This window comes from Ornithodoros turicata, chromosome 3 (assembly GCF_037126465.1).
Source record: "Ornithodoros turicata isolate Travis chromosome 3, ASM3712646v1, whole genome shotgun sequence".
Lineage (NCBI taxonomy): Eukaryota > Metazoa > Arthropoda > Arachnida > Ixodida > Argasidae > Ornithodoros > Ornithodoros turicata.
The window spans coordinates 84,411,509-84,430,856 of record NC_088203.1 but is presented as its reverse complement, the minus strand read 5'-3'; the positions used below and the strand labels follow the sequence as shown (position 1 = coordinate 84,430,856).

The 19,348-nt window shown below is 47.0% G+C and overlaps 1 protein-coding gene across 6 annotated transcripts in view; it reads right to left on the bottom strand.

The window, feature by feature from the left end:
• LOC135388716 (potassium voltage-gated channel subfamily H member 8-like) overlaps window positions 1-19,348 on the bottom strand; it is a 487,577-nt gene that overhangs the window by 26,836 nt on the left and 441,393 nt on the right. For all 6 annotated transcript variants that reach the window (XM_064618453.1, XM_064618458.1, XM_064618454.1 and 3 more), the window contains one exon: window positions 17,681-17,852. In XM_064618453.1, coding sequence (XP_064474523.1) covers window positions 17,681-17,852 — 172 coding nt within the window. The remainder of the gene's footprint in view (window positions 1-17,680; window positions 17,853-19,348) is intronic.

Sequence of the window (19,348 nt, the reverse complement as noted above, 5' to 3'; positions counted from 1 at the left end):
CATATCCGCCTGGCCATAAAACTGAACTGCAAAATCGATATCTATGCTGATCTCACAGCTTTTTTTACATGTAGAAAAATCTGTAAAGGATAAAGAAAAACGCCCTGCATATACGGACCATTTTTGAAATCCAGGGATGGGCGAAAACGGAAGCAACGACAGCGTCAGAGTTTGTCTGGTTCTTCTGGGTTCTGTCAGTAATAGTTCACTAAACGGTACGTGGATGTCTAGGGACGACGATTGGGTTTGATATGAGAGCTGCGCTCAATCAACTGCCACGTGAAAGATATCACTGAACGGAACTGAATGGTAGCTTCCGAGATAGACAGTAAAAAAACGAAAGCGCATGTTCACATCCAATATCGGCTTTACGGTGACGTGCGCGTGCACTGCTGGACATTCGCTGTAGCCACAAAGTGATGCCACCGAGATAAAGACGGTTTACGACTGAGGACGCATGATTGAAAGTGACCAACAGGTTTTGTCTGGAGTTGGTGAGTTTGTTGCTAGGAAGAAAAAAGCAACAAAAGATCCCCTAAAAAACGAAAGCTGGTGGATGCGAAGTCACGAAGATGAAATGTCTTGCACGATGACTCTCAGCGTCAGAAAAAAAAAAAGAAAAAGCGACTGTCTTATCTGCTTGGACCACCCCTTTATGGTGCCTAAGGGCACGTTGCTTTTTACAGTCACAATGAAAGACGACGTCTAAGAACATCCGTGGGAAGAAACCCCAATCAATTAAAAAAGGGCTGGCGTGTTTAGAGCTACTACGTTTAGTCCCCATCCCCATATCACCGTCATCATGTATTTCTCTCTCTCTCTCTCTCTCTCTCTCTCTATATATATATATATATATATTTATAAGTCCCAAACGTCGCCACACCAGCATTGGACAGCTGTTTCGGCCTTATTGGGCCTTCATCAGCAATGCGTAGGTGTATATATATAGGTGTGTATATATATATTCTTGAAGGTCTTGAAGATTCAGACGGCGCCGTATTAATACACAGAAGAAATAAGTTCGCACAGAGCACCACCAAAGGAATATTTTCAGATGACTTCATTTAATTCATTGTGAAATTACACAGACACGACGTTTCGAACGGTGGACCGTTCTTTTTCAAGTGAAAAGATATAATGAGTTGGTCAAACAGAAAACACTCACTTTCGTGTGCTTCGACAGTGGCGGGGGAAGGGAAATCGCAGTGCGTTGAGGTTGCCGAAGGGAGGTCATAAATTCTGTGTGCGGGGTCCTGTCGAGTGTGTTTCGCACGTGGGTGGGGTTTTTTTTTTTGGGGGGGGGTCTTTCCCTAAGACGCATTTGTGTGGAAATGACTCGTTTGCGTCGCGTAAACGGGTGTAGCTTCTTGTTGTGTTGTAGGCGTTATTATTTCTTCATGTTTTTCACAGTGGACAGCGATCCCGGGTGTTCGTTTAGTGCCGGATTGAATTTATGTATTAGAAATGATTCCTTCATTTCACGATCCCTATCGCTCTTGAATCCGGATTGTAATATGGCAATAGAGAGTTTCTCAATCGCATGTTCTGGAAGGGCCATATGCCTAGACAGCGGGAGTTCCGGTTTTGTTTTGGTGTGGGACTTGTGGTTGTTGAAGCGAATTCTGAATGATGTGCAGGTTTGTCCAATGTATTGAGCTTGGCATATGGTGCAATGTAGAAGGTATATTACGTTTTGAGTCCCACAGTCAAAAGTGCCATTGATATGGAATTTGAAGTTTGTGGTGGTGCTGGTAACATCCCGTGCTGACAACATGAGGGGACAAATTTTGCAGCGGGGTTTTTTGCAAGGCCTGCAGCCAAGGAATTCTTTTTGTTCCCTCGTGACTTTTGAGTTCACCAGTACGTCCCGTAAGTTTCGCGGTCGTCTATAAACAATCTTGGGAGCCTCTGGGAAGACTTCCCGAAGATGTTCAGATTGGTGCAGAATATTGAGATGGCGTTTCAGAATGGATCCGATGCCAGCTACATTTTGATTGTAGGTTAAAGTTAAGCTCGGCGCGCAGTACTCATCGGTTTTTGAGGAAGCTGTGGGCTGGTTGGGACCTAAACGGCGAGCTTTTTCAATTGCGTCATTAACGACATCGGGAGGGTAGTTGCGATTGGTGAATGTGTGCCGTAGATCACCTAGGTTTTGTTCGAGGTCGCTGTCCTCTGTGCAGATACGCCGGTATCTGCATGCTTGACTATAAGGTAGAGAGAGTTTGCAGTGACGGGGGTGTGAGCTATTAAAGTGTAAGTATTGCTGACTGTCAGTTGGTTTTCGGTACACCTTAGTTTCCAGTGATTGGTCCCTGACTGTTACTGTGACGTCCAGAAAGTTCGTAGTTGTGGTCGAATAGTGGTGGGTGAAATTAATGCTGGGGTGCGCGTTGTTGAAGTCCCGAATGAATTCCAGTAGTGAACTCTCAGTGTTGTCCCAGATTATGAATATGTCATCGATATACCTCTTATAGAGAAATGGTCTGATGTGGCACCGCGACAGAAAACATGTTTCCAATTTACCCATGAAGATGTTCGCGTAGTTTGGGGCCATTTTTGTGCCCATAGCAGTGCCATTTATCTGGACGTAGTGTTGGCCATTGAATTCGAAGTTGTTTAGCGTTAGTATCATTTCCAATAGTACCTTCAGTGTGGCGCTGTCCACGTGGTAGGGACTGTCCGACGGTGATTTCGTGTAGGCTTCCACGACCGCCTCGATGCCGTCAGAGTGGGGAATATTAGTGTAGAGGGACGCTACATCAAGGGTGACAAGGAAGCAGTTCTCAGGTAGTTTGAGGTTGCGAATGGTCTTTAGAAAATGGTTGGTGTCTTTCACATATGACTGAAGGGTGGGGGGGATGTCCTTGATGAGGTAGTCCACAAGCGTTGACAAGTTCTCTGTCACTGTGCTGTTGCCAGATATGATGGGTCTGCCTGGATTGCCTGGCTTGTGAATCTTGGGTAACAGATAAAAGCGACCAGGTTTCGGAGATTGTGGAAGGAGTTGTTTGTGTGTATCAGGCGTGATTTTTTTGCTATCACGGAGGTCGGTTAGGGTCCTCTCGATCTTTGACGCATAGTCTGGTGTGGGATCGCGATCAAGCCTCTCATAAAACGTTGTGTCTTCCAGTTGGCGGGCTCCCTCGCGAATATATGCCTCGGTGTCCATGACCACAATAGCACCTCCCTTGTCCGCAGGTTTGATGACAATGTCCTTTCGTTTCTCAAGATCGCTGAGTGCTTTGCGTTCTTCACTTGACAGATTGTGTCGTGGGGGTCCTTTTTTGGACGTTACTTTGAGGATGTCCTTTTGCACAGCTTGGATGTAATCATCGAGATGGCGGTCCCTGTGTTCAGGGGGTGACCAGCTGGAACCTGTTTTGAAAGGAGAAGCCGTCTGTCTGGGGTTCTCTTTATCGTGGAAAAATTCCCTCAGGCGCAGTTTACGGGCAAAATTTTCAAGATCTGTGTGCAGTTGGAATTCGTTCAATCCTGTTGTACTTGGACAGAAAGAGAGTCCTCTTGATAGAAGGCGTTCCTCGATGTCTGTTAGCGTTACTGATGAGAGATTTACCATGGATTTGGGGGGAGTGTGAGAACGGCCTGCCAAAGGTGGTTCAATAATGGCCTTCGTCGGGTCCTGAGGCGACTGCACAGTTCCCTGGTGTGCCGACGGAAGATCGCGTTCCATTTTTCTGTCCTTTACTATCCGCAAGGCATTGGATTTTTTTGTCTCAAAATCAGCGAGAGCGCGTTTTTCCGTAGACGTCAGAAGTGAGGTCATTTCGTGTTGCTTTTTTCGTAGGTCGATGAGTTGATCTTCGCAGTGGCGTGATGCAATAGATAGAAGGGCGAGCGACGCATCATGTAAGACAGCTTCCCACTCGGACAGATGAGTTGCGTTGAAGTTAGCAAAAGGTAGCCTGGATGAGAGTCGCGCTCCCTTTGGAATCGATTTGTTGTGTAGATGTTTGGAGATGAAACTGAAATGGCTCTCGTAGCGCATGATTTTGTCAGACAACTTCCTGGATTTCAGGAAAGCTCCGGATTTCTTTTCTTTCGAAGACGGTGTGTGAGGCAGTCTGGTGTCTAGTTGTGACAGACTTGTGGGTTCTTTTACCGTGTCGGTTGCATATTCAGTGCGGCTGCGGTCCTGTCTACGGTCTTGCATTTCGTGTAGTCCAGGTTGTTTTTGGTACCAGCGGGGTCTTAGTGTCCGTGAATCCGTTAAGCATGCTGGATGTCTGGATGTATATGAAGAATATCGCGCTTCTAGCAAGGGTATTATGTGCGACAGTTGCGATGACATTATGTCGGTTCCGAGCGGACTGGGGTGCAGTCCGTCTGCTGAGAGGACTAGAAGGGGGTCGTGGTCATAGAAACGATGATCCAGGCAGCCAACTCTTTCGTCGTTTGCAGCGAGCTGAAGGAGCATTGTGTTGAGCTGATGGGTGTCAATATTGAATCGCGTAATGCGCCCCCAGTCAGGGCAGTGTGGATGGCGATTGACGAAGCGGGGAGGCACGAATGTTGCGATTACTTTTGCTGTCCATGGTCTTGCAGTATAGATATGATCGATCACAATCTTGTACTTCTCGAAACATTCAATGGGATGCGAATCCTCAAGGTCGTGAGTTCCAACGTAGAGAAAAATCGTAGTGACGTGAGAAGGAAGCTGATTTATCATAGGAATAGTGTCGAATATCCGAGCTTGATCTCTTATTATAAACAAGGGAGGATGGTGAGTGTTGTCAAACCTGGTATGCAGATGCTCGAGCAGAGAAGTTCCGATGATTGCAATGTTGCTCCAGTTCCAAGGTTCATTGGGTGTGGACACTCTGATGCGAGAGGGAACAGGTGCCGTTGGCAAACACATTCTTGAAGGTCTTGAAGATTCAGACGGCGCCGTATTAATACACAGAAGAAATAAGTTCGCACAGAGCACCACCAAAGGAATATTTTCAGATGACTTCATTTAATTCATTGTGAAATTACACAGACACGACGTTTCGAACGGTGGACCGTTCTTTTTCAAGTGAAAAGATATAATGAGTTGGTCAAACAGAAAACACTCACTTTCGTGTGCTTCGACAGTGGCGGGGGAAGGGAAATCGCAGTGCGTTGAGGTTGCCGAAGGGAGGTCATAAATTCTGTGTGCGGGGTCCTGTCGAGTGTGTTTCGCACGTGGGTGGGGTTTTTTTTTTTTTTGGGGGGGGGTCTTTCCCTAAGACGCATTTGTGTGGAAATGACTCGTTTGCGTCGCGTAAACGGGTGTAGCTTCTTGTTGTGTTGTAGGCGTTATTATTTCTTCATGTTTTTCACAGTGGACAGCGATCCCGGGTGTTCGTTTAGTGCCGGATTGAATTTATGTATTAGAAATGATTCCTTCATTTCACGATCCCTATCGCTCTTGAATCCGGATTGTAATATGGCAATAGAGAGTTTCTCAATCGCATGTTCTGGAAGGGCCATATGCCTAGACAGCGGGAGTTCCGGTTTTGTTTTGGTGTGGGACTTGTGGTTGTTGAAGCGAATTCTGAATGATGTGCAGGTTTGTCCAATGTATTGAGCTTGGCATATGGTGCAATGTAGAAGGTATATTACGTTTTGAGTCCCACAGTCAAAAGTGCCATTGATATGGAATTTGAAGTTTGTGGTGGTGCTGGTAACATCCCGTGCTGACAACATGAGGGGACAAATTTTGCAGCGGGGTTTTTTGCAAGGCCTGCAGCCAAGGAATTCTTTTTGTTCCCTCGTGACTTTTGAGTTCACCAGTACGTCCCGTAAGTTTCGCGGTCGTCTATAAACAATCTTGGGAGCCTCTGGGAAGACTTCCCGAAGATGTTCAGATTGGTGCAGAATATTGAGATGGCGTTTCAGAATGGATCCGATGCCAGCTACATTTTGATTGTAGGTTAAAGTTAAGCTCGGCGCGCAGTACTCATCGGTTTTTGAGGAAGCTGTGGGCTGGTTGGGACCTAAACGGCGAGCTTTTTCAATTGCGTCATTAACGACATCGGGAGGGTAGTTGCGATTGGTGAATGTGTGCCGTAGATCACCTAGGTTTTGTTCGAGGTCGCTGTCCTCTGTGCAGATACGCCGGTATCTGCATGCTTGACTATAAGGTAGAGAGAGTTTGCAGTGACGGGGGTGTGAGCTATTAAAGTGTAAGTATTGCTGACTGTCAGTTGGTTTTCGGTACACCTTAGTTTCCAGTGATTGGTCCCTGACTGTTACTGTGACGTCCAGAAAGTTCGTAGTTGTGGTCGAATAGTGGTGGGTGAAATTAATGCTGGGGTGCGCGTTGTTGAAGTCCCGAATGAATTCCAGTAGTGAACTCTCAGTGTTGTCCCAGATTATGAATATGTCATCGATATACCTCTTATAGAGAAATGGTCTGATGTGGCACCGCGACAGAAAACATGTTTCCAATTTACCCATGAAGATGTTCGCGTAGTTTGGGGCCATTTTTGTGCCCATAGCAGTGCCATTTATCTGGACGTAGTGTTGGCCATTGAATTCGAAGTTGTTTAGCGTTAGTATCATTTCCAATAGTACCTTCAGTGTGGCGCTGTCCACGTGGTAGGGACTGTCCGACGGTGATTTCGTGTAGGCTTCCACGACCGCCTCGATGCCGTCAGAGTGGGGAATATTAGTGTAGAGGGACGCTACATCAAGGGTGACAAGGAAGCAGTTCTCAGGTAGTTTGAGGTTGCGAATGGTCTTTAGAAAATGGTTGGTGTCTTTCACATATGACTGAAGGGTGGGGGGGATGTCCTTGATGAGGTAGTCCACAAGCGTTGACAAGTTCTCTGTCACTGTGCTGTTGCCAGATATGATGGGTCTGCCTGGATTGCCTGGCTTGTGAATCTTGGGTAACAGATAAAAGCGACCAGGTTTCGGAGATTGTGGAAGGAGTTGTTTGTGTGTATCAGGCGTGATTTTTTTGCTATCACGGAGGTCGGTTAGGGTCCTCTCGATCTTTGACGCATAGTCTGGTGTGGGATCGCGATCAAGCCTCTCATAAAACGTTGTGTCTTCCAGTTGGCGGGCTCCCTCGCGAATATATGCCTCGGTGTCCATGACCACAATAGCACCTCCCTTGTCCGCAGGTTTGATGACAATGTCCTTTCGTTTCTCAAGATCGCTGAGTGCTTTGCGTTCTTCACTTGACAGATTGTGTCGTGGGGGTCCTTTTTTGGACGTTACTTTGAGGATGTCCTTTTGCACAGCTTGGATGTAATCATCGAGATGGCGGTCCCTGTGTTCAGGGGGTGACCAGCTGGAACCTGTTTTGAAAGGAGAAGCCGTCTGTCTGGGGTTCTCTTTATCGTGGAAAAATTCCCTCAGGCGCAGTTTACGGGCAAAATTTTCAAGATCTGTGTGCAGTTGGAATTCGTTCAATCCTGTTGTACTTGGACAGAAAGAGAGTCCTCTTGATAGAAGGCGTTCCTCGATGTCTGTTAGCGTTACTGATGAGAGATTTACCATGGATTTGGGGGGAGTGTGAGAACGGCCTGCCAAAGGTGGTTCAATAATGGCCTTCGTCGGGTCCTGAGGCGACTGCACAGTTCCCTGGTGTGCCGACGGAAGATCGCGTTCCATTTTTCTGTCCTTTACTATCCGCAAGGCATTGGATTTTTTTGTCTCAAAATCAGCGAGAGCGCGTTTTTCCGTAGACGTCAGAAGTGAGGTCATTTCGTGTTGCTTTTTTCGTAGGTCGATGAGTTGATCTTCGCAGTGGCGTGATGCAATAGATAGAAGGGCGAGCGACGCATCATGTAAGACAGCTTCCCACTCGGACAGATGAGTTGCGTTGAAGTTAGCAAAAGGTAGCCTGGATGAGAGTCGCGCTCCCTTTGGAATCGATTTGTTGTGTAGATGTTTGGAGATGAAACTGAAATGGCTCTCGTAGCGCATGATTTTGTCAGACAACTTCCTGGATTTCAGGAAAGCTCCGGATTTCTTTTCTTTCGAAGACGGTGTGTGAGGCAGTCTGGTGTCTAGTTGTGACAGACTTGTGGGTTCTTTTACCGTGTCGGTTGCATATTCAGTGCGGCTGCGGTCCTGTCTACGGTCTTGCATTTCGTGTAGTCCAGGTTGTTTTTGGTACCAGCGGGGTCTTAGTGTCCGTGAATCCGTTAAGCATGCTGGATGTCTGGATGTATATGAAGAATATCGCGCTTCTAGCAAGGGTATTATGTGCGACAGTTGCGATGACATTATGTCGGTTCCGAGCGGACTGGGGTGCAGTCCGTCTGCTGAGAGGACTAGAAGGGGGTCGTGGTCATAGAAACGATGATCCAGGCAGCCAACTCTTTCGTCGTTTGCAGCGAGCTGAAGGAGCATTGTGTTGAGCTGATGGGTGTCAATATTGAATCGCGTAATGCGCCCCCAGTCAGGGCAGTGTGGATGGCGATTGACGAAGCGGGGAGGCACGAATGTTGCGATTACTTTTGCTGTCCATGGTCTTGCAGTATAGATATGATCGATCACAATCTTGTACTTCTCGAAACATTCAATGGGATGCGAATCCTCAAGGTCGTGAGTTCCAACGTAGAGAAAAATCGTAGTGACGTGAGAAGGAAGCTGATTTATCATAGGAATAGTGTCGAATATCCGAGCTTGATCTCTTATTATAAACAAGGGAGGATGGTGAGTGTTGTCAAACCTGGTATGCAGATGCTCGAGCAGAGAAGTTCCGATGATTGCAATGTTGCTCCAGTTCCAAGGTTCATTGGGTGTGGACACTCTGATGCGAGAGGGAACAGGTGCCGTTGGCAAACACATTCTTGAAGGTCTTGAAGATTCAGACGGCGCCGTATTAATACACAGAAGAAATAAGTTCGCACAGAGCACCACCAAAGGAATATTTTCAGATGACTTCATTTAATTCATTGTGAAATTACACAGACACGACGTTTCGAACGGTGGACCGTTCTTTTTCAAGTGAAAAGATATAATGAGTTGGTCAAACAGAAAACACTCACTTTCGTGTGCTTCGACAGTGGCGGGGGAAGGGAAATCGCAGTGCGTTGAGGTTGCCGAAGGGAGGTCATAAATTCTGTGTGCGGGGTCCTGTCGAGTGTGTTTCGCACGTGGGTGGGGTTTTTTTTTTTTGGGGGGGGGGTCTTTCCCTAAGACGCATTTGTGTGGAAATGACTCGTTTGCGTCGCGTAAACGGGTGTAGCTTCTTGTTGTGTTGTAGGCGTTATTATTTCTTCATGTTTTTCACAGTGGACAGCGATCCCGGGTGTTCGTTTAGTGCCGGATTGAATTTATGTATTAGAAATGATTCCTTCATTTCACGATCCCTATCGCTCTTGAATCCGGATTGTAATATGGCAATAGAGAGTTTCTCAATCGCATGTTCTGGAAGGGCCATATGCCTAGACAGCGGGAGTTCCGGTTTTGTTTTGGTGTGGGACTTGTGGTTGTTGAAGCGAATTCTGAATGATGTGCAGGTTTGTCCAATGTATTGAGCTTGGCATATGGTGCAATGTAGAAGGTATATTACGTTTTGAGTCCCACAGTCAAAAGTGCCATTGATATGGAATTTGAAGTTTATTAAAGTGTAAGTATTGCTGACTGTCAGTTGGTTTTCGGTACACCTTAGTTTCCAGTGATTGGTCCCTGACTGTTACTGTGACGTCCAGAAAGTTCGTAGTTGTGGTCGAATAGTGGTGGGTGAAATTAATGCTGGGGTGCGCGTTGTTGAAGTCCCGAATGAATTCCAGTAGTGAACTCTCAGTGTTGTCCCAGATTATGAATATGTCATCGATATACCTCTTATAGAGAAATGGTCTGATGTGGCACCGCGACAGAAAACATGTTTCCAATTTACCCATGAAGATGTTCGCGTAGTTTGGGGCCATTTTTGTGCCCATAGCAGTGCCATTTATCTGGACGTAGTGTTGGCCATTGAATTCGAAGTTGTTTAGCGTTAGTATCATTTCCAATAGTACCTTCAGTGTGGCGCTGTCCACGTGGTAGGGACTGTCCGACGGTGATTTCGTGTAGGCTTCCACGACCGCCTCGATGCCGTCAGAGTGGGGAATATTAGTGTAGAGGGACGCTACATCAAGGGTGACAAGGAAGCAGTTCTCAGGTAGTTTGAGGTTGCGAATGGTCTTTAGAAAATGGTTGGTGTCTTTCACATATGACTGAAGGGTGGGGGGGATGTCCTTGATGAGGTAGTCCACAAGCGTTGACAAGTTCTCTGTCACTGTGCTGTTGCCAGATATGATGGGTCTGCCTGGATTGCCTGGCTTGTGAATCTTGGGTAACAGATAAAAGCGACCAGGTTTCGGAGATTGTGGAAGGAGTTGTTTGTGTGTATCAGGCGTGATTTTTTTGCTATCACGGAGGTCGGTTAGGGTCCTCTCGATCTTTGACGCATAGTCTGGTGTGGGATCGCGATCAAGCCTCTCATAAAACGGGGGAACTGTGCAGTCGCCTCAGGACCCGACGAAGGCCATTATTGAACCACCTTTGGCAGGCCGTTCTCACACTCCCCCCAAATCCATGGTAAATCTCTCATCAGTAACGCTAACAGACATCGAGGAACGCCTTCTATCAAGAGGACTCTCTTTCTGTCCAAGTACAACAGGATTGAACGAATTCCAACTGCACACAGATCTTGAAAATTTTGCCCGTAAACTGCGCCTGAGGGAATTTTTCCACGATAAAGAGAACCCCAGACAGACGGCTTCTCCTTTCAAAACAGGTTCCAGCTGGTCACCCCCTGAACACAGGGACCGCCATCTCGATGATTACATCCAAGCTGTGCAAAAGGACATCCTCAAAGTAACGTCCAAAAAAGGACCCCCACGACACAATCTGTCAAGTGAAGAACGCAAAGCACTCAGCGATCTTGAGAAACGAAAGGACATTGTCATCAAACCTGCGGACAAGGGAGGTGCTATTGTGGTCATGGACACCGAGGCATATATTCGCGAGGGAGCCCGCCAACTGGAAGACACAACGTTTTATGAGAGGCTTGATCGCGATCCCACACCAGACTATGCGTCAAAGATCGAGAGGACCCTAACCGACCTCCGTGATAGCAAAAAAATCACGCCTGATACACACAAACAACTCCTTCCACAATCTCCGAAACCTGGTCGCTTTTATCTGTTACCCAAGATTCACAAGCCAGGCAATCCAGGCAGACCCATCATATCTGGCAACAGCACAGTGACAGAGAACTTGTCAACGCTTGTGGACTACCTCATCAAGGACATCCCCCCCACCCTTCAGTCATATGTGAAAGACACCAACCATTTTCTAAAGACCATTCGCAACCTCAAACTACCTGAGAACTGCTTCCTTGTCACCCTTGATGTAGCGTCCCTCTACACTAATATTCCCCACTCTGACGGCATCGAGGCGGTCGTGGAAGCCTACACGAAATCACCGTCGGACAGTCCCTACCACGTGGACAGCGCCACACTGAAGGTACTATTGGAAATGATACTAACGCTAAACAACTTCGAATTCAATGGCCAACACTACGTCCAGATAAATGGCACTGCTATGGGCACAAAAATGGCCCCAAACTACGCGAACATCTTCATGGGTAAATTGGAAACATGTTTTCTGTCGCGGTGCCACATCAGACCATTTCTCTATAAGAGGTATATCGATGACATATTCATAATCTGGGACAACACTGAGAGTTCACTACTGGAATTCATTCGGGACTTCAACAACGCGCACCCCAGCATTAATTTCACCCACCACTATTCGACCACAACTACGAACTTTCTGGACGTCACAGTAACAGTCAGGGACCAATCACTGGAAACTAAGGTGTACCGAAAACCAACTGACAGTCAGCAATACTTACACTTTAATAGCTCACACCCCCGTCACTGCAAACTCTCTCTACCTTATAGTCAAGCATGCAGATACCGGCGTATCTGCACAGAGGACAGCGACCTCGAACAAAACCTAGGTGATCTACGGCACACATTCACCAATCGCAACTACCCTCCCGATGTCGTTAATGACGCAATTGAAAAAGCTCGCCGTTTAGGTCCCAACCAGCCCACAGCTTCCTCAAAAACCGATGAGTACTGCGCGCCGAGCTTAACTTTAACCTACAATCAAAATGTAGCTGGCATCGGATCCATTCTGAAACGCCATCTCAATATTCTGCACCAATCTGAACATCTTCGGGAAGTCTTCCCAGAGGCTCCCAAGATTGTTTATAGACGACCGCGAAACTTACGGGACGTACTGGTGAACTCAAAAGTCACGAGGGAACAAAAAGAATTCCTTGGCTGCAGGCCTTGCAAAAAACCCCGCTGCAAAATTTGTCCCCTCATGTTGTCAGCACGGGATGTTACCAGCACCACCACAAACTTCAAATTCCATATCAATGGCACTTTTGACTGTGGGACTCAAAACGTAATATACCTTCTACATTGCACCATATGCCAAGCTCAATACATTGGACAAACCTGCACATCATTCAGAATTCGCTTCAACAACCACAAGTCCCACACCAAAACAAAACCGGAACTCCCGCTGTCTAGGCATATGGCCCTTCCAGAACATGCGATTGAGAAACTCTCTATTGCCATATTACAATCCGGATTCAAGAGCGATAGGGATCGTGAAATGAAGGAATCATTTCTAATACATAAATTCAATCCGGCACTAAACGAACACCCGGGATCGCTGTCCACTGTGAAAAACATGAAGAAATAATAACGCCTACAACACAACAAGAAGCTACACCCGTTTACGCGACGCAAACGAGTCATTTCCACACAAATGCGTCTTAGGGAAAGACCCCCCCCCAAAAAAAAAAAAAAAAAAAACCCACCCACGTGCGAAACACACTCGACAGGACCCCGCACACAGAATTTATGACCTCCCTTCGGCAACCTCAACGCACTGCGATTTCCCTTCCCCCGCCACTGTCGAAGCACACGAAAGTGAGTGTTTTCTGTTTGACCAACTCATTATATCTTTTCACTTGAAAAAGAACGGTCCACCGTTCGAAACGTCGTGTCTGTGTAATTTCACAATGAATTAAATGAAGTCATCTGAAAATATTCCTTTGGTGGTGCTCTGTGCGAACTTATTTCTTCTGTGTATTAATACGGCGCCGTCTGAATCTTCAAGACCTTCAAGAATGTGTTTGCCAACGGCACCTGTTCCCTCTCGCATCAGAGTGTCCACACCCAATGAACCTTGGAACTGGAGCAACATTGCAATCATCGGAACTTCTCTGCTCGAGCATCTGCATACCAGGTTTGACAACACTCACCATCCTCCCTTGTTTATAATAAGAGATCAAGCTCGGATATTCGACACTATTCCTATGATAAATCAGCTTCCTTCTCACGTCACTACGATTTTTCTCTACGTTGGAACTCACGACCTTGAGGATTCGCATCCCATTGAATGTTTCGAGAAGTACAAGATTGTGATCGATCATATCTATACTGCAAGACCATGGACAGCAAAAGTAATCGCAACATTCGTGCCTCCCCGCTTCGTCAATCGCCATCCACACTGCCCTGACTGGGGGCGCATTACGCGATTCAATATTGACACCCATCAGCTCAACACAATGCTCCTTCAGCTCGCTGCAAACGACGAAAGAGTTGGCTGCCTGGATCATCGTTTCTATGACCACGACCCCCTTCTAGTCCTCTCAGCAGACGGACTGCACCCCAGTCCGCTCGGAACCGACATAATGTCATCGCAACTGTCGCACATAATACCCTTGCTAGAAGCGCGATATTCTTCATATACATCCAGACATCCAGCATGCTTAACGGATTCACGGACACTAAGACCCCGCTGGTACCAAAAACAACCTGGACTACACGAAATGCAAGACCGTAGACAGGACCGCAGCCGCACTGAATATGCAACCGACACGGTAAAAGAACCCACAAGTCTGTCACAACTAGACACCAGACTGCCTCACACACCGTCTTCGAAAGAAAAGAAATCCGGAGCTTTCCTGAAATCCAGGAAGTTGTCTGACAAAATCATGCGCTACGAGAGCCATTTCAGTTTCATCTCCAAACATCTACACAACAAATCGATTCCAAAGGGAGCGCGACTCTCATCCAGGCTACCTTTTGCTAACTTCAACGCAACTCATCTGTCCGAGTGGGAAGCTGTCTTACATGATGCGTCGCTCGCCCTTCTATCTATTGCATCACGCCACTGCGAAGATCAACTCATCGACCTACGAAAAAAGCAACACGAAATGACCTCACTTCTGACGTCTACGGAAAAAACGCGCTCTCGCTGATTTTGAGACAAAAAAATCCAATGCCTTGCGGATAGTAAAGGACAGAAAAATGGAACGCGATCTTCCGTCGGCACACCAGGGAACTGTGCAGTCGCCTCAGGACCCGACGAAGGCCATTATTGAACCACCTTTGGCAGGCCGTTCTCACACTCCCCCCAAATCCATGGTAAATCTCTCATCAGTAACGCTAACAGACATCGAGGAACGCCTTCTATCAAGAGGACTCTCTTTCTGTCCAAGTACAACAGGATTGAACGAATTCCAACTGCACACAGATCTTGAAAATTTTGCCCGTAAACTGCGCCTGAGGGAATTTTTCCACGATAAAGAGAACCCCAGACAGACGGCTTCTCCTTTCAAAACAGGTTCCAGCTGGTCACCCCCTGAACACAGGGACCGCCATCTCGATGATTACATCCAAGCTGTGCAAAAGGACATCCTCAAAGTAACGTCCAAAAAAGGACCCCCACGACACAATCTGTCAAGTGAAGAACGCAAAGCACTCAGCGATCTTGAGAAACGAAAGGACATTGTCATCAAACCTGCGGACAAGGGAGGTGCTATTGTGGTCATGGACACCGAGGCATATATTCGCGAGGGAGCCCGCCAACTGGAAGACACAACGTTTTATGAGAGGCTTGATCGCGATCCCACACCAGACTATGCGTCAAAGATCGAGAGGACCCTAACCGACCTCCGTGATAGCAAAAAAATCACGCCTGATACACACAAACAACTCCTTCCACAATCTCCGAAACCTGGTCGCTTTTATCTGTTACCCAAGATTCACAAGCCAGGCAATCCAGGCAGACCCATCATATCTGGCAACAGCACAGTGACAGAGAACTTGTCAACGCTTGTGGACTACCTCATCAAGGACATCCCCCCCACCCTTCAGTCATATGTGAAAGACACCAACCATTTTCTAAAGACCATTCGCAACCTCAAACTACCTGAGAACTGCTTCCTTGTCACCCTTGATGTAGCGTCCCTCTACACTAATATTCCCCACTCTGACGGCATCGAGGCGGTCGTGGAAGCCTACACGAAATCACCGTCGGACAGTCCCTACCACGTGGACAGCGCCACACTGAAGGTACTATTGGAAATGATACTAACGCTAAACAACTTCGAATTCAATGGCCAACACTACGTCCAGATAAATGGCACTGCTATGGGCACAAAAATGGCCCCAAACTACGCGAACATCTTCATGGGTAAATTGGAAACATGTTTTCTGTCGCGGTGCCACATCAGACCATTTCTCTATAAGAGGTATATCGATGACATATTCATAATCTGGGACAACACTGAGAGTTCACTACTGGAATTCATTCGGGACTTCAACAACGCGCACCCCAGCATTAATTTCACCCACCACTATTCGACCACAACTACGAACTTTCTGGACGTCACAGTAACAGTCAGGGACCAATCACTGGAAACTAAGGTGTACCGAAAACCAACTGACAGTCAGCAATACTTACACTTTAATAGCTCACACCCCCGTCACTGCAAACTCTCTCTACCTTATAGTCAAGCATGCAGATACCGGCGTATCTGCACAGAGGACAGCGACCTCGAACAAAACCTAGGTGATCTACGGCACACATTCACCAATCGCAACTACCCTCCCGATGTCGTTAATGACGCAATTGAAAAAGCTCGCCGTTTAGGTCCCAACCAGCCCACAGCTTCCTCAAAAACCGATGAGTACTGCGCGCCGAGCTTAACTTTAACCTACAATCAAAATGTAGCTGGCATCGGATCCATTCTGAAACGCCATCTCAATATTCTGCACCAATCTGAACATCTTCGGGAAGTCTTCCCAGAGGCTCCCAAGATTGTTTATAGACGACCGCGAAACTTACGGGACGTACTGGTGAACTCAAAAGTCACGAGGGAACAAAAAGAATTCCTTGGCTGCAGGCCTTGCAAAAAACCCCGCTGCAAAATTTGTCCCCTCATGTTGTCAGCACGGGATGTTACCAGCACCACCACAAACTTCAAATTCCATATCAATGGCACTTTTGACTGTGGGACTCAAAACGTAATATACCTTCTACATTGCACCATATGCCAAGCTCAATACATTGGACAAACCTGCACATCATTCAGAATTCGCTTCAACAACCACAAGTCCCACACCAAAACAAAACCGGAACTCCCGCTGTCTAGGCATATGGCCCTTCCAGAACATGCGATTGAGAAACTCTCTATTGCCATATTACAATCCGGATTCAAGAGCGATAGGGATCGTGAAATGAAGGAATCATTTCTAATACATAAATTCAATCCGGCACTAAACGAACACCCGGGATCGCTGTCCACTGTGAAAAACATGAAGAAATAATAACGCCTACAACACAACAAGAAGCTACACCCGTTTACGCGACGCAAACGAGTCATTTCCACACAAATGCGTCTTAGGGAAAGACCCCCCCCCCAAAAAAAAACCCCACCCACGTGCGAAACACACTCGACAGGACCCCGCACACAGAATTTATGACCTCCCTTCGGCAACCTCAACGCACTGCGATTTCCCTTCCCCCGCCACTGTCGAAGCACACGAAAGTGAGTGTTTTCTGTTTGACCAACTCATTATATCTTTTCACTTGAAAAAGAACGGTCCACCGTTCGAAACGTCGTGTCTGTGTAATTTCACAATGAATTAAATGAAGTCATCTGAAAATATTCCTTTGGTGGTGCTCTGTGCGAACTTATTTCTTCGGTGTGTATATATATATATATATATATATATACTACGTTTAGCTCATTGGTGACAACGCATAACGAATTATATCTCCCATAAATGCAAAAGTTTCGTAATGCCGACTCGTGTATTAAATCACTGACGTGCCTCATGGTAACGTGACGTGACGCGCTTTGTTAAGGTCGTTACGAGCGAACGAGTGGCGGGAAATTCAAAGAGATAGGCACTTGACGCATCGCCCGTGACGTATACCACGCGGTCCACGCCCCCTCACGTATCGCGCGAAGAGCGCCATGCACTCGTTTTACCACGTGCCCTTCTCGACGAGTGGCCCGCCCCTCGTTAACTTGTAACGCGTGAAAGCCATTACGCCCCCTGGTGTCGAACATGCGCTGTTGAAAGGCGCACTTTCTCTGCTCTACAAACGAAGGGAGGGGGGCAGAAAGAAAAGCGATAATATTCGAAGAAAAGAGGTCTTAGATGGCAATTGGATATCGTTCAGAAAAGAGGAAGAAAGACAGCAGCGACGTAATTCCACCATCTTTGTTATTCATCCTGCCTCACCTCTCTTCCTTGTCGTAGAGGATTATAGTTCATGGGCCAAACTCAATAGGAGTGCGAGTACGCGCTATCGAGAAAGAATATCCTTCGGGATTACGCGGGAGATGTAAGGGAATTCGACTAACCAATGATGAACATGGCCTCCACGATTACGTCAGAGATGATTGTCCTGTTGGAGTCACTCTGCGGCTCTGGAAGGGATCCGTGGCCGTAGGTCCAGGCTATGGTGCCATTCGGGTCGCTGCTGTCGTTGGTGCCAAACGTCAGGGCGTACTGCTGCGAACTCCCACTGTGGCCCTGGAGAAACCGAGCGAAGCAGAGAAGGGAATCAGCAAAAATGTGCAGAATCATGCCAGTTTTTATGCCTGCTGGTATGTGGTATAGTTTCCAATAAGTGATTGCAAGATATTCTTGGATCGGAAACGTTAAGAGTCCTTTAATTCTTTAAAACTAAATCCTTGGGGAGTAATTGTTAAACGTGATTTTCCTTCCCAATTCTTCATTTCCGTAGAAAGAGAGTGTTGCACTCAGTGTTAAACAATCATTTACTTCTGTGGGAACTAGCTAGCAGGCAGCCACACAGGAGGAAGCCCAGACTTTCTTTCGACTCAAGATAGAAGTTTGAGTAACTTTGAGCCCTGAGAAGAAAATAAAAGACGGGGAAATGGAACCATCACCTGAGCAATTCTGCTACTCCCAGACTGAACCCTCCTCCCACCTCAAAAAAAGAAAGAAGAAAAGAAAGAAAGAAAAATAAATAAATAAATAAAGATACAAAGTCACGCTAACAATTCCCCTTTGCCCTCATGCATATATATGACTCCCCGGTTTGTGTTAACACCGCTATGCAAGTATAGAACAACAACAACAACAACTAAATCATGACTATGGCCTGGGGTGATTCACCGCTTGAGAGCAGTACCCTACCCCATTACACGAGAAGCATGAGATGTGAAATATGAAAATGAAGTTATGTGCAAGTACAACTGGAACTCCCGTCCTCTGGTTGCGCAACGCTATACGTCGCACAAAAGGAAGAAGCACATGAAAGAAGCGCCAATGGTCCTTGAGATGCAAGGGAGGACCCTACAGCGTCTGGAGCAAGCCGGTAGTTAAGAGGAACTCCAAGAACATCAGAAGTTTTCGACGGTGTTGGACATGGCTCTGACATGGGCCAAGAATTGCAGCCAGGTTGAACGTCTGTCGGCTAGCACCACTCAGCTGAGCACAGAGTTGCCGCCTCTCCGTTTCGTAGAGCTTACATTCTATTAGGACGTGCTCAATGTTCGCTTCAACGCCACATTTGGAGCATAGGCAGCTGTCACAGTATCCGATTCGGCACTTGAATTGGGGAGTGAAGGCAACGTTGAGACGAAGCCTGTGCAGGAGGGACGTAAAATAGCGTGGTAAACGGTCAGGAACTGAGAAGGACATAGTGGGATCCACCGAATACATGAGAGACCTGTCAGTGATGTCCCGACTCCACTGCTGGCGAGCTAGTGGCTGAATGAGCTCATTCAGAAGTGATCTCCTGTCTCCTCTTGATAACACCGTTGGTACAACAGTCCGAGACTGTTGGGCAGCCGTTGCCGCTCTGTCGGCTTCTTCGTTTCCGCTCAAACCACAGTGACCCGGGACCCACTGCAGGGATATATGATGACCGTGATCGCTTAGAAGCTGAACCTGATGGAGGATATCAGTGACAACTGGGGCGAGCGATCCACCTATTCCCATGTTGGCTATACATTGAAGAGCAGCCTTTGAATCTGAGTAGATGACCCAGGCCCGCGGAT